The 27,905-nt window shown below is 25.7% G+C and overlaps 2 protein-coding genes and 1 pseudogene across 3 annotated transcripts; all 3 read left to right on the top strand.

Moving 5' to 3' along the window:
- The first annotated feature begins 2,852 nt into the window (after positions 1-2,852).
- LOC107163860 (Gcn5 acetyltransferase) lies at positions 2,853-9,418 on the top strand. The gene is made up of 15 exons (XM_015511463.2): positions 2,853-3,317; positions 3,852-3,945; positions 4,471-4,637; positions 4,706-4,840; positions 4,945-5,078; positions 5,162-5,356; positions 5,445-5,542; positions 5,629-5,707; positions 5,931-6,042; positions 6,538-6,743; positions 7,130-7,350; positions 7,409-7,569; positions 7,634-7,858; positions 8,448-8,535; positions 9,035-9,418. The coding sequence occupies exons 1-15, from the start codon at positions 3,132-3,134 to the stop codon at positions 9,226-9,228; spliced, it is 2,295 nt and encodes a 764-aa protein (XP_015366949.1). The 5' UTR covers positions 2,853-3,131; the 3' UTR covers positions 9,229-9,418.
- Positions 9,419-9,565: 147 nt separating this feature from the next.
- On the top strand, positions 9,566-22,031 carry LOC149061021 (uncharacterized). Of its 2 annotated transcripts, XM_089216399.1 has the most exons (6): positions 9,566-11,774; positions 12,063-12,256; positions 12,796-12,843; positions 20,129-20,373; positions 20,463-20,622; positions 21,484-22,031. In XM_089216399.1, the coding sequence occupies exons 4-6, from the start codon at positions 20,212-20,214 to the stop codon at positions 21,651-21,653; spliced, it is 492 nt and encodes a 163-aa protein (XP_089072525.1). In that variant the 5' UTR covers positions 9,566-11,774; positions 12,063-12,256; positions 12,796-12,843; positions 20,129-20,211; the 3' UTR covers positions 21,654-22,031. The 2 variants fall into 2 exon arrangements, with proteins under 2 accessions (XP_089072525.1, XP_089072524.1); XM_089216398.1 differs by lacking the exon at positions 12,796-12,843.
- Positions 22,032-25,304: 3,273 nt separating this feature from the next.
- LOC149061022 (uncharacterized) lies at positions 25,305-27,852 on the top strand (annotated as a pseudogene).
- Positions 27,853-27,905: the final 53 nt, after the last annotated feature.

Below are 27,905 nucleotides of genomic sequence, written 5' to 3' on the forward strand. Positions count from 1 at the left end.
TCAAAATAAGTAACATAAATTTAATACCTAATAAGAATACACTGTTTATATATAAACGAGGCCATAGTGGAAAGTAGAATTGATAGAAATGAGAAAGTTGACATAGTAGCTCATCAAACAGTCAATAATCCAATGACAGAATCATGCTTCTACAGTGTAATCTACACCCACACTTATTGACTTTCAAATGAATGTTAACACCTATTGTACCAGCATATGAGAACATAATTTCAGCATACAGCTAATTCATTCCAGACAACCTATTTAAAGCTCTGAACCTAAATGAAGATAACCATCCCATCGTTTTATATTTATTACTTCTTAATTAGAATAATTTTTTAATTCAAAGGAAATAATATTCACTTATAGAATTTATATTTAATATATCTGTTAAATAGATATTATACTGATGAAAACAATTTAATAAATAATATGTATATGTTTTGAGGTATACATTTTTTTTAACCATTTAAAATTTAGATAGATAATCTATAATAGATATGTTTTGTAGTTAAAAAAAATGTTTTGCCTATAGTGATTAGATTAAGTTTAATCTGATTCATTTTCAAATCAATCACTTTGTTTACTTTTATTATTATATTTTTTAATTTCTTAGGTAAATATTTTAACTCTTTTACAACACTAAATATAACAATAATAATCAATTATTCAAATCAAATAGGATACATAAATACAAATTAACTTGATGATTTATAAACAGAGATGATTACGATAATCAAATTACCCCTCTTTTTAAGCAATTTTGTGATGATATATGCCTACATTACACACTATGGCTACAAATTTCTTGTTTAAGTTTTACAAATGACTTACGTGCCATCACACAAGCATGTTTGGTAGGATCAATTACTTCTTCTTAGAAATAAACACTTGAAAATAATAATTTTAATTTGGTCATTATTAATATGCTGGTGTAATTGTAGTTTAGTTCATAAAAATACACTATTGTAATAATGGTTCTATGCTGTAGAATGAACCAAATTTAATCAATTGAGTATTATTTTCTAGAGACCATATTGAACCCTGTACCTGTTTTTCAATATTTTAATCTCACACTTTAAATGTAATTAAAAATAAGAAAATGTTGAGCTATATTTTACAAATTATTTTATATTATATAATATTTGATTATTTGAAATACATAAAAATTGGAGTTCAATGCAGTTTATATGAAGTTTTTTCTTTCAAATAAAAAATAGTTATTAAAATCTGTTAATAGTAATAAATAGGTTTTGGATTTATATGCAATATAGGTAATCAATAAAAATAGCATTTAAAATGTCAAACAGATAAAAATTTTTTTTATTTAATTAAAAAAATAATTACAAAATTTATTAAAAAATTAAATACCTTGATAGTACCTATATTGCAGGGGTGGCCAAACCGCCGCTTGCATGCGGCTCGCGTCATAGACTTTTGCGGCTCGCATCTTATCGTAATATTAAAAAAAAAAAATTTTTAATATGAATTTATTTTATTAATGTTGTGTTGTTACACGCATGACGTCAAAAAACACTATGAAGACATAATATCCATTATCCATGCGTGTCTATGTCTGTATGATATTTTGATATTTATGGTATTTATGAAGATAAAATTTGAGATTATTATTGTACAATTATTGTTATCTTATTCTTCACATTTTATTAAATACCATACCTTAACTTATCTTATTTACAATAATACAATATCATATATAATATATAAATATATATATAAAAATTATATAATAATATGACCTTTTTTTTTTTACATTTTGGCTCTTCCATATTTATTAATATATTTGGTTTCTCGCTGGCCACCCCTGCTATATTGTTTATTTAAACTAGTTTGAAGTAAAAAAAATACAATGCCTGTACTTAGATAAACTGTCTCCAGTAAAAATTGATGGTTAGGACTTAAAATATTCTTGAACATAGAATATAATCTTTCCACATAGAATCTATGCATTATGAATTTATTTTAATCTACAGATAGGTAGTATGGGTACTTTCATTAACATTTAATTAACTGGCCATACCAAATACTCGATAAAATATTTAGTGATATCGATAAATATTGACAATAATAAAACGCTTTAAAAATAATTGACAGACAACAATGTACGGTCTTTAAAAAACCTTATCGATTTGTATTATTAGTGTACACAATTATTAAAACGATTGAAAATTAAACACAAAAAAGGCATTTATAAATAGTAGAAAATTCATGATACATCATCTTAAATATTAAATGACACAATTAAAAAAAATTATTTTTCAAATTATTATTAATAAAGCAGGATTTTGCCTTCAAATCCAAAGCCTAGTAATAACTACATCTTTAGTAATTAGTAGTAATAAATTTGATTTTATAAAATGACAAACGGCGGTATTTGAAAATTAATAAATGATATCAATGCGATAACTATCGGCAATTATATATTTAACTCGACTATATCGACTATAAAATCGAGATAATATCAAATTATAATTTTCTAGTCTCCTAGATTATTATAATAATAATACGTTGCCTTGAATTATTTGATGTTTCAAAATGCGTTAATGCGTATTTTTTATAAATTTATGGTGATCACTAATTATTACCTACTATAATACTAAATATGAAGGGTTTGTAGATAACGTATTATTTACATGATATTCGCGTCACCACGACGACCTGTTGTTGTGGTGGCCAACCAAAACATCGTTTTCTGACGCCGGTGGATCACGACGTGCTGTCCATGCGACACTCGTGTCACGCTGTAAAAACGTAGAACAAACGTCGGGTCGGTTGAACAGTCGTCTGGACCGTTTATACCAAGTTACCGAGATAACGGTCGACGAAGAAAGCCGCTGCCAGTCAGTGCCACTCATGCTACTTAGTATTTTTTCTCCGGTGTTAGTACCAAGGTGTGATTGCCGTAAACGTAAAGATTCACTATTTCCCAGTTGACGCTTTATCTCGGATCTTCAACGGCTCCCTAAGTCAAGTTGAAATCTCGACTCCCCAACGGCACTATCGTAAAAGTTGTTTTTGTATGGTAATGATAGATCCTGGCCGTACGCTCTGACATTCTGGTCGATACCGTGACGACAACTTTTTGTCTGACGTGATCTGAAGTGGCCGTCATGCCCAAGTCTCTAAAACTCGAGAGATGTCTGCCGTCGACGTCGTCTGCGTCTGGCGTTCTGTTGCCTGACCACTACATCGAGAATGATCCAATCATACAAACAATTCTTGAATTCAAGGAATCAGAATGCAAATTGTCCAGACATGAGAAATTGGTGAAGCTATCCAGTAAATCCTCTTGTCAGGTAATATAACTCATCTCATGTCAACCAAGTCGGTAACCCTTTTCAAATTGTTTTCATCCAAAGCTTTGCTCTATCCAGTGCTGTAGACAGAACTCTACTATAATAAATCTGTGTCTACGGCCATAGCCCTATCCTCTTTTAATTTATTTTTCATGACAAACTAAACATTTATGATTTAAAATTTAAGCATTTTTCACTTTGAGTGAATAGACTATCTAATATTGGTCACACATTTTGTCATGCATATAAATATATTTATGATAAATAAAAATACATAGAATTATATATTTAAGTACCTAAGTAATATACAAAAATATATAGATATATTTATTTATTTCTAATATTTTAGTTTTGTTTCAGCCTTATTTGTACCTGTTATAATACCCACTTTTAAAGCTGTATACTTATAAATTAATTAAAATTACAAAGTATAAAAAAAATTTGTGTACTTTTACAATTATTGAACCTACTATGTCAACAAGTGAACCTTTCTCGAGAAGTATATAATTCTATATTATATTTAACATTTTTTAGGTTTCAACTTGCCAATGTAGTGGATGGCGAGGTAGGCGTGATAATCGTTTGATGTCTTCAACTTGCACAAAATCTGGTTGTAGCCATCCTCTATGTGAGTAAAAGCTTAAAAATTAACTAGTTAAAGTAAAGTGTTGTTACTTTTATTATACACACTAAACAGTTTAGATATCATTTAATGTAAATATCATTCCAATTTTGAATACTTTTTATAAAATATATAATATAACTATAATGTCTGGTCAATGCCTCAATGGTATCTATTTTATAACTAACACTATAAATATTAGATAAATATTTTACTAATAAATAAATATCTATTTATTTCTTAAGAAATAAATAAAACAAAATATAATAAATCCTAAAGCTAAAAAAAATGGGGATATAAAACTCAATAGCGAGACAATTCTCACCAATCTAAGATGTTTTTATAATAATTAGTAATATTAAAATATGACTTAAATTAATTAAATGCTATATCATATTGGTAATATATTGTGTAAATATTTTAAAATAATAGATACTACCTATGTTACTTTTTGGTTATATATGAAATTGTGCAAGTGAACATTTATTAATGTTAATAACTTGTTTATAGATATTATTTATTATTTTTCAGCTTCTCATGTATCTCATTTAGAAAGTGCCAAGGATGAAGAGTTAAACACCTTATTAGGATTAGTATTTGATCTCGATAATCTTTCAGTCACTGTAAATAAAGATTTAAAAAAACCAAATATTGAGAGAAATTACGTGCAAGAAGACACTTATAATGCAGTTTATCATGTAAGTAACGTTTATAATCTTATTGTCTACTAACTTCCTAGAATTGATTTAAATTATGTATGTTTTAGGAATTACGAAATTTTGTATATCCAGGATCTTGTATTACACTTGATAAATTATTTGGAACTCCACCATTTGAAAATCCAAACATAGTTAAAGCTTTAATGAATTTTAACATGTATAAATTTGGTCATGACAGTTCTGTACGTCTAATATTTTATTACTTAATATCTTTACGTGTAATATTTTTAAAATACATTCCGTTATTTAAATAACTTTATAATTTTTAAAAATGTGTATATTTTAGCAACTTAAAATAGCTTTAAAGATCAGTAAATTTTTAACAAAACATTTTGATCTTTGGAAATGGATTTCTCCTAAAGAATTACCACATTGTAAAACGTTTCAACACAGGAAAAATTATGAGTTCTATTATCAAAGGTAATAACAACGATCAATATTCTTATATAAAAATCTGTTTTATGAAGTAAACATGTTTGTAATATATTAGTTTTGTGTTTTAGATATTTAGTATTTTGTCTATTACCCAAATATCTTCATTCAATTGCACCAAGTTTTAAAATGAGTTTGATATTTGGTCAAGACATTCTTAAATACACATTAAAAGCATTTAGAATGCATTTAACAGACTGGTGTCATGCATCAGCTCCAAAATGGTCAAATCATCGAAAACACTTTTGCATGAGCTATTTGCCTAAGTAAATAATACATTTAATAATAATAAAAAATTATTTGAACATATTTAATTAGAAATACAATACATATTTAATTTTTTTTAAATTTTAGATATATGAATTTACTAGAAGAAGAAGTGTATGCTGTTCATTCACCAATTTGGGATTTACATTTTAAAGATTCTGATTTAAAAAAAATTATTTTAACTGGTAATCAAATTTTTTTTATTTTTTATGTACATTTTTGATCATGTCTTTCTTTTACTTGACTTATATTGATTACCTTAACACTTTAGATTCTTTAGACTCTGGGTTAGATGAAACCAAGGAAGCAGAACATAGAGATCGTAGGAAAAAAGATAAACATCCGAATGAGTATGTATCACATATAAAATTAGTTGTTAAAAACAAATATTAAAATAACAGATAGCCACTTGCCTTTGTTATTATCATCTTTAAAAAAAATATTCCTGTTATATTTTTAGGCATTTAATATGTTTCAATTCGTTCTACTTGCTTTAATAATTAACAATTTTAATAAAACCATATTAGATACATTACTAATTTTAAAATTAAAATCAATTTTATTATATTTTAGGGACATGTCAATGAAACCAAATGAAAAACATAGTCTCGAAGATGCTTTATCTGAAGAAAAAATCATAGACATTCTAAAAAATGTCCAAAGTGGGCCTATCACTTACTCTAAGGTAAAATTTATTTTAAAACTAATTTTAGTTATTTATATGTTCATCTATAACTACAAAAATAAATAATTTTACTTCTCACATTAGTGTATTATTAAGAACCGTTTTCAATAATAATTATAAAATATATCGATAAGATCATAATTAATATGTATTAATTATTTGACCTATAATTTATTTTTTAATTATAAAACTAATTCTTAACAAATATTCAGTATCCCTTTTTTTTATAATATTGACATAAATATGTTTTATTTAAATTGTTTACGTTTGTATACTTTGAGCTGTAATCATGATAGCCATTAATATTGTCTGCTTAGTGTCTATAATAAATTATTATACAAATATTTTTAAATGTTCAAAAGAACACTTTATTTCATTAACTTTTAACATCCAGTAATACAGGTAGCTTAAATTATTAAATTTATTGTTTAATAGTATCTTAATATCATTAGTATTTTAATTTTAATTATTGAAACTAACTTTAAAATAATTTAGGAATTTGGATTAGAAACTGGACCTCGAGGACATCAAGCTCGAACGGAAGAAGAGCAAGGAATTATACGATTTGTGGTTATTGGTAATTCATTAGATTCAAGAGTTGAAAAAAGTACTATGTTGTGGCTTATGCAACTAAGAAATTTGTTTAGAACTCAGTTGCCAAGAATGCCAGTTAGATACATTACTCGATTAGTATTTGATACGTAAGTATTTATTTTTACTAAAATTTCAATGTAATATGACAATTATTATCATTGTTTATATAAAATTTAATTTAATGATCAGCAGTTTCACATTTTAGATTCAGTAATTTTATTCTCAAAATACATAAATTGTATGTACTTGTATAATATACATAAATATTATATATAATCAGTCATAAATAAAAAGATTGTAAGATAATTTCTAGTATAGTGTATTTTTATAAATATTACTTATTTATTTTCATTTTGATTGTTAAAATTAATTAAATATTTTTAACAGATTTACAAAACACTATAATATTTTTAAACAAATTTAAACAATTATTTGTAGCTTAAATTTGTTGTATGAATAGATTTAATAAATCCATTTAATATTTTTCAAATAGGAAGCACAAAACACTAGCTTTGTTGAAAGATGGCGTTCCAATTGGTGGTATTTGTTTTTGTCCATTTGTATCTCAAGGTTTTACAGAAATTGTGTTTTGTGCTGTCAAAGTTGATCAACAAGAAAATGGATATGGAACACAACTAATGAATCATTTAAAGGATTATCATATTCAACATAATATACTTAATTTTCTTACTTATGCTGATAAACTTGCAATTGGTATAGCTTGTGATAAATAATACCAGATTTTTATAACTCATTCAAAATGTTTTCATAGAATATTTTAAGAAGCAAGGGTTTAGCCAAGATGTGAGAATATCGAAGAAAATACATCAAGAATATATTAAACATTATCAGGGTGCAATATTGATGCATTGTGAGCTAAACCCAAAAATTATTTATACTCAATTAACATCAGTGATACGTATACAAAAAGAAGTAAGTTATCGACAAATATTTTTTGCATAAATAACTAATTCCAATTATGCAAATAATTATATAGATAGTTAAGAGTCTGGTGGAAGAAAAACATATGAAAATAGAAAGGCATTACCCAGGCCTAACATGTTTCTTAGATGGTGTACGTATGGTCACAATTGAATCAATACCCGGTGTTATGGATACTGGCTGGACACCATCAACTCGGGCTACAAGAAATAGCCGTGTCACGGAAGAAACAACCGATATTGATGTTTTGGCTAAACACCTAAAAAAAGTTTTGCAATTTGTAAGTTAATAAAGAAAAAAATTACTGAAAGAATATCAGTGCAGAATTTTTTTTTTTACTCTGACATGCTCAACATTGTACAAAACTCATTCACATATTGTTTTTTACAATTGTTGATTAATCTTTGAGTAAACAAAACCAGCTATTACAAAAATTAAAGTTAAAAATATTTTTGAAGGTTTGAAGTTTCGGTTTTGTATTTTATCATTATTTGACACACAAAAAAAATACACATTTAATTGAAGTGAATATTACATTATTTTGAAACAATATTTAGATAAATTAATGTTGTCAAATTGTAAGAAATATAATGTTTATAACAAAGTGATTCTACTGTATCTGGGTTATTCAACAATATATATAAAAATAATAATGTTTTGTGAATATATTTTGTATAATGTTGTACGTTGGCCAAAGAGAGACAACAACCACTTAAATTATTAATAATAGCTAATTAATCATAAAATATTATCCTTTTTAACCTAACTCCATGCAAACATATTTTTAATATCTTTATGCCTATTCTTTTTTTCATTGTGAATATCTAAAGTTTTTCTATTTAGTAATCTAACCATGTGTCTATTTTTAGGTAAAAAACAATGCGTTGTCTGAACCATTTTTGAATCCAGTTGATAAAAAAGTTCCTGGTTACTATGAGCTTATTAAGTATCCTATGGGTAAGTTTGTTTTCTAAAAATTAAATCTAGGAAAATAATTTTATTATACAACAGTGACTCATTATAGTGATACAAGTTTAAAAAAAAAATGGTTGTAATGTAAGGGCCGCGCCACACTAGAGCGGTTTTGACGCGCGTCAAAAACGCGAGATGAAAACGCATACCATGTAATGGAGTGCGTCAAACTAGCGCGATTTTACCGCGTGACACTGCTGTATGCCACGGTTTTGCGTTTTCACCGCGCGTCAAAACCTCTCTAGTGTGGCGCGGCCCTAAGAGTGCAATTTAAAATATACAATGATTCATCATTGTTATTATATAATTGTGTCGTCTAAAAAGTATTTTTACCAATTCACATTAATACATTAATTCAAACATACAATATATAATAATTAATTTTACATATTGAAATAATATGCCACTGTTGCTTATGAGGATTTCTTTTCTTTTCTTTTTATATTTTATTTAATATAATATCAAAAATCTATTTGATTTACAGACTTAAGTACAATTGGTAAACGATTGGCTTCAGGCTACTATGTAACTAGAAAGTTGTTTATTGCTGATATGAGACGAATGTTTAGCAATTGTAAAACGTTTAACCCAGAAGATTCATATTGGGCAAACTGTGCAGTTGAATTGGAAAGACTTTTCCAGATTAAAATGAAAGAAATGGGACTCTGGGATTACTAAATTTAGTTTTATTTATTAATTTTTGTATTTTGTATGACATATATGCATAATTGTATAACTTCTTTTAGTAGATTATTTAAAAAAAAAATATCATCAAACATTTAAAGGTTATTTTAATTTTAATATCCAGGTATAATATTATGTTGATTTATGATTTTTTACTACTAGAAAATAAAATTAATGAACTTAGTATTGTTTTTATTATGTATATTGAATTATTGAAAATAGTATAATGTTGATAATCTTGAAAATTATTTGATGTTATTCCTTATAACTTTTATAGGAATTAGCTAATGTAACTTAATAATATCATTGATTTAAAATGAAATATGTATAGGAATTACGCAATAATTGTTTCAAATTAATTATTATTTTTACCATACTTGAAATTCTATGCATTCTACTTATAACAACTAATGTATTAATCACTGAAACAATTTTTTTTAAGTGTAGGACTCCGTAAAATGTTTTGTACGACTGATATCTAACAATTAATATGTATCTCTCTTTATCATAATATATTTAAACACTTTGATGATTAAAGTTTTGAAGGGCCAGCGATTTACTCAAGATTAATAAACATTTGATAAGCTTTAATGTTAATTTGATATTGTTGGATTATAAATTAATACTTGCTTTTCTTTTAAGCTTTGTTTTAAACAGTACAATTTGACATCAAAAGTTGTCATGTCATTATTATTCAATTTTTATTTAAGACTTAAATAAAAATTGCTGTTAATGTTATTGTATATTTTAATATGTTCAGATACAATGTGTAATAACAAGTTTTGTTATGCCTAATGCCACATGCAATTATACAAAGATTTGGGGTATTTATTCTCAGTAGTTTTCAAAAGTACTGGGTCAAAAAAATAATTATTAAGTTAAAACAGGCAATTTTACATAAAATCGATTTTAAATAATGATGTAACTATAAAACAAATTATTGTAGATAGGTACATGAAATTTTCACTGAATGTATACACTGGTAGTTTTTATACTTGATATGATTTTAAAATTATTTCAAATATTTTTAAGTTATTTATAGACATTTTCTATTTTCAATAAAATGTTATTCATTGGGTAAAAAAGCTTCAAAATTTAACACAATGCTCCTAATATACTGTCACAATGGTAGTTAAAATATATTGATAATACATAGTTACATTTTTTTTAATAAGCATTGAAAGTTCAAAATGTATTTAATTGAAAAAGTACAAATTCTTTGACTGTTAAAACGTTTAACTTATAGCTAAGCATTGGAAATTTAAAATAAGGTATTCTACAGCAAAAAAAAAAAAAAAATTGAAACTATACAAACACAGTTTTTGTATAGTTATTTTAAGTTCAAATTTGGATGTAATTACAATATTAAATAATCAAGAATAACAATTTTAGTTGTATTATTGTAATTTTTTAAAATTTAAAAATATTATTCATTGGTAATTAAAATTTCTAGTGTATCCTTGATATTTTAATTGTAATAGTTAATGTCATTAATGACTTATAGTAATACTTGATAAGAATTTATTTATATTATGAATATGTGAATGAGTCAGGTGGATAATGAATCTGATTTGATTAATTAGGAATTTGTTTTATATGTACCTACATTGTGATAATATCTTTCTATAATAATGCCATCAATCCGACATTTAACACTTTTTTAACACCGTTATCTAGAGTTTTTCTGTGGTAATAATAGCAGTTGATAAGTATTAAATGATCCAAATCCATAACCATTAACCACGATTCAATAATAGTAACATGACGTGATGATTTCACTCTAAGATAACTCGATAATCAAGAGGACGCTACATTGCTACACCCGTACGTGTTGGTCGTGTTGTCTCCGTCTTACAACTTTACAAGTGTGTAACATGGCAAATTTTACGCTTATCAGATCACGTTTAAGTAAGGTAAAATTAAAAATTAAATTAAGTAAAATTTAAATTTAAAGTGAGTTGATCTCACTGGTGAAGTGGTGTAGTGTCCTCTTTAAAAAAAAAAACGATTTTAGGTGAAAGCGTTTTATCCAGATGGCGCGTGGGTCTGAGAGAAAACAAATATTTCGCTGAAATCCTTTTAAAGATTATCTTATTAATACAAATAATATTGATATAAATTATGTAATCCTTAGTTGTAAGTTGTAACCACGATTTATCATAGTACTATCTTAAATCGTGGTTGTAACTCTCATTAAATTAATTGCCATTTTAATTCAAACACGCACACATAGTACTTTATAGATGATCCTTGATTAATAACTACCTAATGATTTTATTTTATGTCATGAATTCATATATAACTGAAATCATGACATCAAAAATAATTTTTATCAAGTTTAAAATACTAACATATCAATGAAATTTTCCAATTAAGCCACTGTTCCTGCAAATGCCGACTTCTGTTCTACGTGACGAATCATGGGCTCAAAACCTCCAGGCTACGTCGGTGATGGGGTCATTTAATCTGTTGAAGTGGACTCGGACCACGTGGTCCTCATACAGTTACATCTGGCGTTCGTCTTGAAGTCACCCGGATAGGTAGGTTGTTGAAATAGGATAGAGTTTCGAACTGAGAGGTCCAGTCGCCTATTATAGGCCACTTCTACTCAATAACTATTACCACCTTTGCGGTGCTCGCAAAGTGATGACTGATGAGTAGACTGAAAGTAGTGACCAGTGTATAAATGTATATTACCTAGCTGAACTCGTATTCAAAATATCCGTTATAGGGTCACAGTTCTTGGTAATCCAAGTCCAGCAGCAATGTAAGTTTTCAACAACTAATTAAAATTTTTTTTTCTTTTCCATTGCAAATGTCAACTACAGTATGTTTTGAATTGAAAGTTAAAGTTGATGAAGAACGTGTTGGATAAACTAGCCACTTTTGAATGTTATTTGTATCTGCGCCAAGCATGCCCACAGGAGTTGCGGATGAAGGCGGTATTCAGTTACTCGTGTTGGGACGAGGTTGTTGAAGTATCGTGGACCGAAGATGCAATGCCAACTCATAGGGAACTATTGTAAGTCTTTTTCATATTCAAGGCTATCTTCGAGATTCCGAAGACACTCTTTGGCAACATAATTTCGGATTGCTTGTAATAGTGAGTTTTAAATTGATTGAATAGGTATAATAAACAAGGCTGGAAAAATTAATATTTTTTTTTTTACTCAGTTATGTTAAGTTAAATATTTTTTGTTCAATTACATTGAAAGTTAAGTTAATAGATTTTTCATATCTCAATTAAGTTTGAAGTCAAGTATGTAAACAAATTTTTTTTAACTTGCCTAATTTAAATTCAATCAATAACTTAAGGCTATTGATAATAAAAAATAAATGCTTTGAAAAGATTTTTAAATAAGTGGATATTACTTTTATAGTAGGTAATATACATCTATGAATATGTATATATCTATATTAGCAGTAATGTATGTGATATGTTATTTTATATAATAAATAGTTATCATATAAAATTCCTAATTATGCCTGTTGATATATTATAAGTTACACAATTTTACTAGTTAATATATAGAATGAGTTTTGACTAATTTATATTGTTAGGTAGTTGGCCAAGACTGGATAAGACAAGTCTCCTCGTTGCTTAGAATTGTAAGTTTATGTTTGTAATTTATGTAAATTAAATTGTAAATAAAAATCTATAATATTGTTAAAAAAATAAAATAGAAATTTAGAATTATGTTTTCTGAAAATAATTGTTTACATTATGTTATTTTAAAATGTGTAACAATAAAATTGAATAATAATTTAAAAATAGTAAATAATTTATTACTTAATAATAATAATTTTGATTACATCACAGTGCTTAGAAGGAAATAATACGAACAGTTAAAAAATAAATTCAAATTCAAATTTAGTAAAATTTTAAAATTTTCCATAAAACAAACATAATTGAAAGATAGGGTAATATAGGATAATGAGTGATAAAGTGTACCCTATTTCTTGGGACACGTGGTATAGGTAGATTCAATAAGATACGTAAAGTTGGCACTACAAAAGTACTTTAAGCTTTTCAAAAACATCCCAACAACTTCTACTTGGACTTGTTGAACATTGTTGGAATTTGTTGTATCTCCAGTTTTTAACTATCCCACCATTAGTTTTGTAGATAATTAATAATAAAATTGAAAATTTGTTATAAAGAAATTTAAGTTGATATAAAATATATAATTTGATTAAAAAATTTGTTTATAAAAATCTAAATTGATATATTAAAAAATATTAGTCTAATAAAAAAATCTAAGTTGAAATAAAAAACATAATTTGATTTAAAAATATTAATTAAATAAAAAATAGTTAAATAAAATATCAAAATTGAATTAAAAAATATATCTTACTTGAAAAAAAAATATGAATTGAATAAAAATAAATTTGAATTGGATAAAAAATCTAAGATCTTATTTTTATTTTTATTCAATATAGGTTTTTACTTAATACTAAACTTAAACTAAATTTTTTATATCAAATTATATTTTTTTATTCCAACTTGGATTTTTGTATTAGATTAATATTCTTTTATGTATCAATTTAGATTTTTACCAGCCAATTTTCAATTTTTTACCGTTCAAAAATAAATTAATCAAACATTTAAAAATGAGGTTTAAAAAAACTACTATATTTTAACTTATAACTTATAAATATTACATATTATATTATACTGACTTTGTATAACTTTTGTTCGTGTTAATATTATTTATTTATTTTTTTATTTTTTTATTTGTTCATTAAGTCACCTTATCTATATGTATAGTAAATTGATTTTATGTTTATTTTTTAGTACTAAAAATAAAAAAAATTAAATTGAATAATAATTTTTTTGCACTAAAATAATTAATTGTGAAAATAGAATACGTAAATGTTTACATATTTAATTTTCATAATTTCAACATGACGTGATTATTATTTCTCATATGACATTATCGGATTGTAAAATAAAACAAAAACAAAAACAAAAAAACAATTACAGTAGAATAGAGAGAAAATATTAATAAATTATAAACTATAAGATTATATAACAAACTAATTCAATGACTGAAAGATTAATGGTATACAAGTAACATTGGTATCTTTTGGAGTGCCAGCTTAAAGTCTTAACTTCAGATTCTCCATCCATTTCACTATTGCACTCTTCTGCTTTATGCAATTTCTCCAGGCCTCCGACGAAATGTGTTTGTAAACAATTATCAACGATATGGCGTATCGTTTGATGCATTCCACATTCACAAAGGGGTGATTCTACCTTTCCCCATTTGTGCATTAGGTAGTTGCACTTCCCCTGTTCTGTTCTTGCTCTGTTCAGTGTTGTCCATATGGCCCTCGGGAGATCGAAACCTGGTACTCTCAGTTCTGGGTTGTCTATCAGTGAAACGTTCCGTACGCCAGAGTTTTTCCATCGTTTCTTCCAGATTTCTACCATTGTTTCTTTTGTTGGTGTCAGGTCCCATATCGGGTGTCTTGATTTCAATCTTTTTGGGGGGTGTGCAGTGAAGTCGTTATGTAGAGGAATCTCAGGGTGTTTTGTTATTTTTTGAATTAATCTTTCTGTGTGTTACAATCTACGTAAGTCTGGAGGGGCTATATTAGCAAGTGTTGGTAGCCATTGCACTTGGGTGGGTTTAACAGTACCGCTGATGATTTGCATAGTATGGTTAAGTTCCGTGTCAACTTTGTGGCAATGTGCGCTTCTTGCCCAGACAGGGGCACAGTATTCGGCCACACTAGTGCTATTGCAGATATTCGTAATACCTTAGTATTACTGCCCCAGTCCACACCTGCCAATTTGAATATAATGTTGTTTCTTGACTTGAGTTTGTTTTTTACATCCTCCAGATGTTTTTTAAAGGTCAGAGACCTGTCAATTCTCACTCCCAGATATTTTGGACATACTTCATTGGCGATGTTTTTATCTCCGATCTTTAATTTTAGTTCCTTTTGTGCTTCTCGATTGTTCAGGTGTAATGCGATGGCCACTGTTTTGTTAAGATTGAGAGTGAGATGCCATTTAGTGAAATAATGTCTAAGGTTGGTGAGGTCTTGATTTAATATATCTTCCACCTTGGAGAGATCCTTTGCTTGGGCTACTAGCGCCATGTCGTCAGCATAGATGAAGTTTCTTGAGATAGTGTCGACTGTATCTGATGCATACACGTTAATGACGTGATAATTGGAACACAACAACTCAATACAATTGTATCATTTAGTTATCAATTTATCAATCATATTCTGTATTCTTAGTCTTATACAATGATATTAATATATTATTATATTATTATATTATTATATTATTATATTATATTTATCTTGTACTATGATCAAAATTCTGAAATGGTATTAAAACTTATTAATATAAAATTGTAAAAAGTACTAGGTTCCAAGTTAGATAGGTAAACTTACAGTTAACAACAAGGTATTTTACTATTGTTTTCTTATAACAGTTATAACCAATTCACAAGTACAAAATAGTTATGAAAATAATATAAATTCACTGATGAAACATAACTATCATTACTGGAATGGACCCAATCAATAACCCCCAATGTATGTATAGTATTTTAATAATCAACTAATATTGGACCATATTTTATGAAACTGCCTATGACATTGAAATACAATTTAATTATTATTAATAATTTATATAATGTATTAGATTATTAAAATTATTAATTAATTAATAATTAATTCATCTATAGGTACTTACATTTTAAAACTAATTTTTTTTTTACATTAGTATACAATGTTAGTTACCACTCTTAGTTTAATAATTAACTAATTTTATTTTATCATAGCACTTTGTCATCTAGGTAGTAGGTATTCTTTATAATTGTCATGAAATATTTTTTAAAAATTCTCTTTAAATTTAGGCAAATTGTGTATTATACAATATTAACACCGTGAGGGGGACGGATTGGGCCTTAGGGAAATCGGGAAATTCCCGATGGGCCGTATACTAAGTAGTAAATAGTAGGTAGACGTAAATATAATCAAATAATTAATAAATACCTATTACCATTGATTATAAATTATTTATTCAATGATATTACGTAATAATAGTCTATAATATAATAACGTAAAACATTGTAAATTGTAACTATACAAGACTACAACAGAAACTGATTAATAATATTAAATATTAATTATCAATAAGTAATACCAATAACAACTGTAATCAAATATATATATACAGTCAACTCGCGATATAACGAAATTCGATATAACGAAAATCTCGATTTCATATTCCAAAGCAGAATATTTTTCTAAGTATTTTGATTCATAAAAAAGCGGGTAAGTGGATGTCGCTCAGCTGTACATTAGGTGGTGAGTTGGACCTCTGACTAGGGTAGGTTAGATTTGAATGCAATGATAGGTATCATTGTATACGAAAAACGATTCTGAACGGAGATGATTTGTCAGTCTAGGATATATTATTATAGATAAATAAAAATTTTCAAATCTTTGATTTCAAAAGAAAATTTTGTATAAATTTCTAGCTTAAAATAATTTGCGAATTTTCGTAATTTTTACGTATTTAGTCAATATTTGAACTTCAAATGCTAATAAAAAAAATTGTGCCTACGTATTTTTATAATTTTTTAATTACTCTAAGAATAACTTATGAGGAACTTTGTATTAAATTTTCAAACAAATTCTTCTCTAATATCCATGAAAACATTTCGTAATCACAATATAATCATCTCGTCTGATATATATGTGTTATAATCTGTGGTACAATTATTGAACAAATTTTCAATTTTTCAATTTCCGATCTAAATATCTGGTAAAATTTTCAAGTATCTACAACTCATAATTTTTGAAGTATAACAAATAATATTTAAATTCGTTTAACTTGTTTGAGGATAAATCGTTATCATTACGCGATTTCATAAAAATTTAAAACTCAAACGCTCAAAACATTTTTCCTATAATTTAATCACTATATGAATAACTTATGAGGAACTTAGTATTAAATTTTCAAGCATTTTGATAACGCCAAAAAATTTTTATCGACACTTTCAGTTGTCTATAAATACCTCAAAAAAAGTCAAAATATTTTGAAAATTAAATCATGTAAATAAAATGCCAATCTAAATAACTGGTAAAATTTTCAAGTATCTACGACTTATACTTTTTGAATAATAACAAATGTTTAAAATCGTTTGAGGTCCTCAAATTGAGGATATATCGTTATCGTTACGCTATTTCGAAAAAATTTAAAATTCATACGCACTTAAAATTTTTCCTATAACGACGCTTCGAGTTTTCTCTATATCTATTTGAAGGAAAACTTAGTGTTATATTTTTAATCCTTAGTTATAAACAGAAAAAATTTTATGATTTTTAAACTTCAAAATTACTTGCAAATTTTCGCGTTTTCGACATATTTCGTAAAAATTTGAACTATAAACACTTATAAAAAAAAAATTGTTGCTAACGATTTTAAATTTTTTTAGCTACAATAAGAACAACTTATAAGGAACCTTGTATTAAATTTTCAAGTTGTTTTGGTCGTCCAACATTTTTTTACCGACACTTCAAAAAAAAATTCTCAAAAAAATCGAAAATTTCAGTGGTCTATAAATAACTCAAAAAAATTCAAAACTTTTTGAAAATTAAACTGTATATACATAACACTAACATAAACATCTGGTGAGAAATTTCAAGTATTTACAGTGATTAGTTTTTGAATAACCATATAAAAAAATCAATTAGGCGAAAACTGGTTTTGCGTAAAAATTCCAGTTTTTCTGTCATTTTTTTTTTTGTTTTTCACGATTTTTTTGAAAACTGTTGGAAAATGTTTACTTTTGACCTGTATAATGCACCAAGGATCTTCAATTTTACATCGGAAACCACCCCCAAAGTTTGAAATTGAAGCATTATTTCGACTAGTTATGTTGTACACAGACACATAAACAAAAAAACAAAAAAAAACACACATCATTAAGAACAAGTAGTTTATGAGTTATAAGTATTTAAAGTTTAGACAAGCGGAGTAGTGGACAAACATTTTTCGGGGTAACCCCGTACCACTCCACTCTGCCAATCTAAACTTTTAATACTTATAACTAAAGAGCGGATTTTTAGGTTCTTAAAAGCTTAAAATATGATGCTAATATGCTCTAAAAAAAACACTAAAATATTCTCTAAATATGCAAATAATATGTTTTTTTTTTCGAAAATAGTTCAATAAAAACAATAAATAACTTATGTACCATTCCTTTGGTAACGTAAAATATTTAATTATAAAAAATACAAAATAGTTCATAGATATATGAATATAATGAAATAGGTATAAAAAAAACAAAACAAATTAATAAAAACTATATAGAACTTGCATGCCCTTTGGTAAAAGCTAAGTTATTTAAATATAAAAACATAAATTAGTTCATACTTAGTTACCTCAATGAATATAATGAAATATATATAAAAAATCAGTTATCAAATACGATCTATTATATTATAATCTATGGTACGATAATGGATTGAGAATAACGGAATGACCAACATTACCAATTTTATTACAAACAAGTCGATAATTGAATGATTTTTAATTTTTATCATTTTTATAATATGAAATATTTTTTTACCTAGAAAAAATTGTTGTTGGAAAAATTACAAATCGATAAATTAACAATATATATGATATTTTTATGAACAATAATAGAAAATATTCTAAAATATGAAAAATAGGCTAAATATTCTCTTATGTCCAAAATATGCTTTAATATGCAAAATAAATTTTTTCCTGCGAACTCTGTGATGGATAAATGGTCCACATTTTTCACTCTCGTAAAGCTGCATAAAGCCAATAAAAATATGTAAAATCCTAAAGATCCGCTCTCTACTTATAACTCATAAACTACTCGTCCTAAATTTAATTTTAATGAATCAAAATACTTAGAAAAATATTCTGCTTTGGATTATGAAATTAAAACTCTATATGTCATTCAAAAAAGTAAAAAACTTAAAAAATGATAAGGATAAAAAATATTTAAAAATACATATTTTTTAATAAAAACGTTGGTCTTTTAACAACTTGAAACTATGTAAACAAATATTTTGAAAAAGTCAATACTCAATACTTTTTTAAATAATGAGTGTACCTCGATAAAAAGATCACTCTGTATATAAAGATATAATAATAAAGATAATGCAAATATTGGCTTGAATGTAATTGAATCTATTGATCATCAAAAAAGAATTAACAATAAAGTTGTACCTAGTAAGTTTTTTTTAATTTTGGAAACAATTTTAGTTAGCATACAAAGGCACATAGACAAAAATAATATTAATTAAAATTCTGTGGCTCGGGTCTAAAATGATCAATCTCACTTTTTGTAATTATATTGTAGTTTGTAAATTATCAAAATGATCAATGTGTAATTTTTCTAAATTTGGCCCTCTAGATAATATATTCAAGAAACCTGAAGTTACACAGATTAATCAATTTTTTAAATATCATCCTCAAAAAGCTTTCTTTAGTACGCATGGTACATTATTTTTTTGTAAGTTATTTTATTTAAATAATAATAGATGTTTTGGAAGACGTTAGTGAATGCATTAAAAACAACAAAGATTAAAATATGACTAAGTTAGATTTTGTCAACATTGAAATTAAAATTTTTTTATTTTCTGTACAAAAAAAAAATAATAATAAGTTTATATTATATGTTTAGTACTAGAGTCTATTGATTAAATAAAAAAAAAAAAAATGAAAAAATATTGATTAGAATACAAGTTATTTCATTTGTCAGAACTTTGTGGGACACTCTATATTTATTATAATAATGTTTGCATAATATATTATATAAGATAATATTGTTTTAAAGTTTAAGGTTGCACTCAATGGCTATGTTTAATTATTTAAATTTGATTTAAGATTATGCTAAACAAACCCTAAGAATAGCTACAAATCTTAAGTATGATATTAAACGTCTTCATGATGGTCAAGACTATCTTAAAATGATGGTAGATAAAATATTTAGTCAACTAAATAATCAAACAAGTTCAAGTAGTGACAGTCATTCCTTACATCATTATGATGTACCACATATAACAAACGAGAATGATCTAAACAAATGGGAAGATACTATAATAAAAGACTCGTCATATTTGTCAACAATTGTAAGAAATAAAATTAGTTGAAACATTGTATAAATGTATTTATATTATTTAAATATTTATTTATTATATATAAAATTAATGTTTTTTAGGCTCAACAACTTTCACTTATGGGTGGCCAAAGTATATCAGAAACCGTAAGAAAGCTAATGCAAAGATTATTTTCTGATACCTTTTTAGTTGACTACTCCTTCATTGGTTTCAAAGGGAAAAAAACATTTTCTAGTTTAAGGAGCTGTGATCTTATTAAGTGTAAGTTATAAAGAATTTGTTAATATTATTTATAGACTTTATAGTTTCATATTTATATGATGTCACCAATCAACAAATTTAAATTAATAATAATAAGAGGGTTTATCTAGAGAAATAAATAAGCTATTATATACTGCATGACATTAGATTAAAATAGTATAATTTTTACATGCATAATATTTGTGTACAACAACACCAGTTATATAGTGCCATGCTTTTTTTTTAACCACCATTTTTCCATTTTCTACTAAAACCAACTGGTCAAAGAAGTAAATGTGTTAAAGTTAGTAAAAATAAGTTAAGAATTGAGTTATAATTATTTATTATTCCAATTCTTTGATGTAGAAATTGATGTATAAATATTTTTTTGCATAGTACTAATCTATAGTTTATAAAAAAATTATTACTTCATTATTTTATTTTTAATATATTCTGATAAATATACTTATTTAACTTTCAGTGACACTAAGGACCGGTCTTACAATGTCCGGTAAAGTTTCAGTTAACGCTAACCAACTGATAACCGATTTTATTACCGGACATTGCGTAAGAACCAGCCTAATTCTATAATAGAATTATAATAATATATCATATAATATAATATGCTGTTGCCTGTTATATAATATATGTTATAGCACTTATAAATTAAAATGTACAACTTTTGAAATTCTACAATATATAGACATTTCTACTAACCAATGTAAATAATATATTTACATAAAAAAATGTTATTACAGAATTAAATTTAATACATTTTTATCTCGCATGTTTATTCATTAATGAACTTATTATCTTTAAGTTAATATTATGTATTGTAATCTTAGTTTAGAGGATTATATAATTATTTTATATATATTTCAGTGGCAGTGAGAAAAGTTCCCATATTTCAAAATGCTTCTGATATTGAAATTGAAAAGCCTTTGAAATCATTTATGGCACAAGCATCTGCTAGATTAAAATTAAAATCAATGAAAACAAAAGTTATTCCAACTACCTACTCTCAAAATACAGCCGCAGAAGAAAATCTATAATTAAAATGTAGTTACTGTTAATTTTTAATATTTACTTATAAAATATTTACTGTTATTATAGACAGTTATGAACATTATATAATTTATAAGTTAGTACATTATTAATAATATACTTTACAAAGTACTGCCTCAGATACGATTCAATTATTTATAACTTTTACTTGAATTTTTTTAATATTTATACTGACAACATTTTTATTTTTAGTCATTATTATACATTTCTTTATTCATGTATTTTATACAATATTATAATATATCAAAACTTCCCCCCAGGTAATAAAAAAGCTTTTATAACTTTTAACTTGTTTTTTATTAACACAAAATTTAATATTGATATAAGACATTATTTTTATTATTTTGCTTTTGAATACAAGATGTGTTATTATTTATGTATTGTTTTTTTTTTATTTAAATAGGTACTGTCCTAGATAAGATTCAATTACTTATAATTTTTATTTGAATTTTTTTTTTTAATTTTTATACTAACATAATTTGTATTTTTAGTCATTATTATATATTTCTTTATTCATGTATTTTATACAATATTTATTATATAACAAAACTTTCCCATAAGTTTTAAAATATCTTATTATACAAGAAAATATTTTACAATTAACTTGAGTTAAACATTTTGAAAATATATAATTCCGATGTTATGTTATGTATTGCATTGAATGTTTCAAAAATATTTACTACAATATTTTGAAAATAAATAGGTCAAACGTTTTGAAAACATTGGTACTTCTGCTAAAATATATTTTGAAAATATCTACTACAATATTTTGAAAATAAATGGGTCAAACGTTTTGAAAACATTGGTACTTCTGCCAAAATATATTTTGAAAATATTTTTGTAATATCTTAATATTTTCCTCAAATGTTCTAAACATATTTTGAGTATATAAATGTGCAGTTGTATATATTTTGAAAATATCTTAAAAACATTAATTTGCTGTGTGGGAAAACGTTTGAACCAATAATTTGTAAGTGTTTTAAAAAATGCCACAACTTTATACCAGATACTAAACAAAAAGAAATTCATAAGAAATTTTATGATTTGAGTACTACAAACTTCTTTTTTATTTGGTCTTATTAAAGTAATTAATAAAAAGAGAACATACAAAGGAACTGTCAATAGTGACAAAAGGTCATTTTCTAGAGAATTCTATTTACCCACAGGTGATGGCACTGAAGTAAAAGTGTGCAAAATGTTTTTTAAAGAATTACAAGACTTTTGATACCCAAACCTGTTGGAGGTACTCCACCCCAAGACAAAAGAGGTAAACACTCTGGCAACAGAACAAATGACACAAAAATTAATAAAGTTAAAGATTTTATTAATACATTTTCTAGCTATGAGTCACACTATTCAAGACTAAAAAAATTTAAATAGGAAATATTTATCCCCAAATTTAAATTTGAAAATCATTTATAATCTTTATAAAAATGAAGTATCAGAGCCAGTTTCTTTTTATGTTTTCCAAGATGTATTTAACAAACAGTTTAATTTACATTTTCATGCCCCAATATCAGATAGTTGCAAAAAGTGTGATTCTTTTAATATGAAACTTAAATTTTTGACTGATGATGGTGAAAAAGCTATTATTGAAAATGAAAAACAGTTACATCACAGGAAAGCTGAAAAAGCCAGAGAAGGTATGAAATTAGATGCTACAGAAGCCAAACTAAACAATAATATTACATGCATTGCATTTGATTTAATGAAGACGTTAGCAACTCCCATTGTTTCCACTGGAATTTGCTATTACAAAAGACAGTTATGGACTTATTGTCTTGGTATCCATGATCTTGCAACTGATAATGCAACTATGTATGTTTGGGATGAGTCATTAGGTTCCAAAGGTCCTCAAGAAATTGGTTCTTGCATTTTACATTATGTAAAAAAATTTGTGACTACTACCAAATTAGTAATGTATTCAGATCAATGTGGCGGTCAAAATCGCAACATAAAAATGGCTACTTTATGTAATTACATTGTTGCTAGTCCATCAATTACTGTAGAAGAAATTGATCACACGTTCTTACTTAGTGGTCATTCATATTTACCCTGTGATCAAGATTTCGGATTAATTGAAAAAGAAAAGAAATTCCACCCAGATGTTCATTTACCGAATGACTGGATAACAGTCATACTATCTGCAAGAAAAAAAAAACCATTTAAAGTTGTCAACATGACTTCAAATGATTTATACTCAACAAAGTCATTAGAAAAGCAGATAACCAATAGGAAAACTGATCTAAATAAGGAGAAAGTACAATGGTTAAAAATTCAATGGCTAAATTACAAAAAAGAACAGCCATTTAACTTTAATTACAAGTATTCTAATGACACAGATTATCCTTTTTACTGTAACTATATTGGTAAAAGAAACTCTAAAATTCAAACCTATACAGAAAATTTAGATCTTTTATATCCAAATGGGCACACTATATGTCAATTAAAAAAAAAAGATTTAATTGAACTACTTCCATTTATACCCCCCATAAAACATCAGTTTTATTTTGATCTCAAAACAGATAGAAATGATGATGATGGTTTTCCATTTATTGAAAATGAAGATGAAAAAAATGAAGAACTATAAGTAAATATTTTAAGTTAAGATGCAATAATAATTCAAAATATAATTTTATTTTAGTGTTATAATATTATGCTGTTGTGTAAAGAAAAAGCAGGCTGTATTATGTTTGATTGTTAATATTTTACTAAATTATTAATAAGTAACAAATTGAAAATGTTAATGTTATTACTTTTGATGTTAATATTGTTTTTTTATTATTTTTTATTAATTTCAGACCAAAAAAGAAGGCTGATTACTTGCTTGTATTATTCATAGATTACTTAACCTAGGACATGGTTTTTAACAGTTTTGATTGTTTTTGTTTTTATTATATTTGATTACTAATGTCTTATTAAACTACCAGTAAGTAAGCAATTTATGTTAATGTTATAATTTTGAAATTAAAATTCTAGCTATTTTTATTTTATTTTAACATAAATAAAACAAGGCTGATTATTTGTTATGTATTATGTACTATGTATTATTAAACCTATTAGATTATCTATGCAGGTATACATTGGATAAAATATAACATTTTGGATTATAAAGTCAGTCTAATTGAGATTATATATTTCAAATAATTTAGCTTTTAGAAAATTAGAAAATAATAATATTATTATTATGTTCCTTCTATAAGATGGGCCAATCCACAAAAGTTATAATTTACTCGATAGTTTCTAAAATAAAAAGTGGCCCAACCCACATTAAATCTTAAACAAATTAAAGATTATGATGATTTTATACATGGTTTAAGAGGCAATAATTAACTTATATGTATGTGACTACATCAGTTTTATTTGAGTTAACCCTTAAAAAAAAAAAAAAGAAAAAAAAAGTCAAAACTTAGTTGCCTCTGTTGTATAATTTCACTTTTGACGGTTGGGCCGATATGGTTCTACACGCCTCAAATATAGAACACACGACACACGCATTCACTATTCATAATGTTTATGTTATTAATCCTTATGCAGTTATAACACACGGTACACAGTAAATTAATGTATTTTATTTTGAACTATGTAGTTAACTTGAAGCTGTAGGTACCTACCTGGCTACCCATTACCTATGTAATATGTTCACAGGTTTATACAAATTACAATAATTATGCCTACTAAGTTATAACTTGATATTATATTATTAATTATTATACACCCCAGAGCCAACAAGCACCCACCCACCCAATTTAGTGGTTCATTTGAACCATCTGAAGTACGTACTCTGCGCCACTGATTATGTTCTAGCTTCTTATAATGAAGCCAGATGTAAAGCATTAAAAGCGCAAAGTACTTCTGATTTGTCCGCAAAGGAGAATGTTAAATTCAAATTTAAAACTAAAAATAAAAAGAATTATCAAAAACTAAAGAGACCTCCAATTAATGAGCCTGACTATAGTTCTGCACCTGAATTTTCTGGTAGGTATATAATGTAATATTATTAATACAATTATAAGTTCAAAAATAAGTGTAATATCTAAGTTTTTATTTTAAAGATTCTAGTGATGGTGATTTTGATGACAGTGATAAAGATAAATTGTATAGTCCGAAATGTTCAAAAATAATTCAAAATAAATTTGATTTAAGTAAGAAACTTATTTTTAAAACCTAAGCTTGATAAAATTATATTTATATTATTATTAATGTTTTGTAATTAATAACAGGTCCAAGTTATAATACTATTGACAATGTTGATAAAAACAAGGAATTCTCTTCAAATAAAGTATCTATTATAGAAGGTATATATATTTTTGATTATAAATGAGTTAATATAATTTATTTATTTGGTACTTTATTTTTCACTTATAAGAAAAATATTATTATAGAGCACATTGACATTATTATAAATAGTCCAAGTGGAAAGTGGAAAGTTCAACCCAATGATATATCTCCTATATGTAATATTTCTATCAATAAATGTAACAATGATAAAATATTGCAAAATGAACATAAATCTCCTTTGTCCAGGCAATTAAACAATGTCAGAAAATGTTTGTTTCCTAATAATACAAGTAAAGTAGTTTTTATCGATATTTAAATAATAACTTATTTAAAAAAAAATAAACTTGTTCTTCACTAGATCATGTAGAAATATTAATGAATACCTATTGAAATTGTAGTATGATTTAAGTTTATGCCATAAAATATTAAAATCTTTTGTATAACATCTATAACATCTATTTTCATGCATTTAATTTGTATTTTATAATTTTACATTTCCAAGTTAAGTATCTACAAAATATTATTATATTTTGATAAAATTATTGTTTATATTTTGATCTTTTTAGTTTTAAATACGTCTTTTAAAATCCAATATAGAGTATTTGCCCCTATTTATAATAATATTTTAGGTACTCATAAATATATTATACAATTTATTAGATATAATAATATATTATATATGTATAGGTATATACTATTAGCATGATAATTTTTTTGGAGAATTTAACATTTATAAAGGTTTAACTTTCTACATTTAATTTTATTTTAGATTTTATAGAAGAGGATATGATAGTTAATGATAACCTTGCAATAGGTGGATCACAAGTTGCTGATACTGATTTATGTTTAAATAAAATGTCTCATCTTGCTCAAGAGTTTAAACGTAAATCATATTTTGTATTTTAACCTTGTGCTATAATCATCAAATACTATTTTTCTTGGTCAATAATATTGGAACATAATTTTACAGAATGTTATGATTATACAAAGACATCTTTGACTAATATCATATTTGATATTAAAAATTTAGTATATACAGTGAATGAAATCAAAAGCATGGTGGAACATGCTGTAAATGTTTTGAACACCTCTGATTCATTAATAAGTAATCAAGACAATCACAGCAATTTTTTGAATACTGAAAACGTTCCCATCAGTAATGAGCAAACTCTTGAATATGTTGAAACTGAACTTGAAAATGCTACAACCAGGTCCCAAGTAGTAAGTGTATCAAAAATAGTTTTGATTTTTACTCTAAATATCTTATTAATTTTCACATTACATGTTAATTGTTCTTTGGTATTAATAGGTTAATGAACTATCCAGATTAGTAGGTAGATCAATATCAGACTCAGTACACCGTATGATGCAAAAATTGTTAGATGATACATCATACATGTCACATGGCTTAAGTATTATTCTTATATTGGACATAAAGGAAAGAACAAATTGTCATCTCTCAGTTCTTGTAAAATTATTTTTGGTAAAAACCACATATATTTACCTTTCACACAACATGTATTAATTATATAACTCCTATAGAAGCAATTCATCTGTGCTCAAAGTTTGAAAAAGTACCGGATATAGAAATCGCATTGTCAATTAGCAAGTGGATGGCACAAGCAAGCAATCGCTTAAAAAAGAAATGTACCAATACCGAAACCATTATTAATACACTTTAATTTTTTTTTCAATTTATTTAATTTTTTTTTCATTTAATTCTTAAACTGGAGTCAAGAGTTATACAAGTTGTTTTTATTTTTTATTTTATTTTAATTATAAACATATATATATATGTTACCGTCAATGTCGGAAATAAGCCATTATCAGTAATGACTAGTCAATATTAGCAATGGCTAATTAGTTAAGGCAATACTGACAATGGCTAGGCAATATATAAAATGCCTACAATCGATAGTTAATTTGGGTAATATATTATTTATTTATTTTTATTTATT

The sequence above is a fragment of the Diuraphis noxia genome, unplaced genomic scaffold (genome assembly GCF_037042655.1).
Source record: "Diuraphis noxia isolate RWA-SAM2 unplaced genomic scaffold, SU_Dnox_SAM2 contig0001, whole genome shotgun sequence".
NCBI lineage: Eukaryota > Metazoa > Arthropoda > Insecta > Hemiptera > Aphididae > Diuraphis > Diuraphis noxia.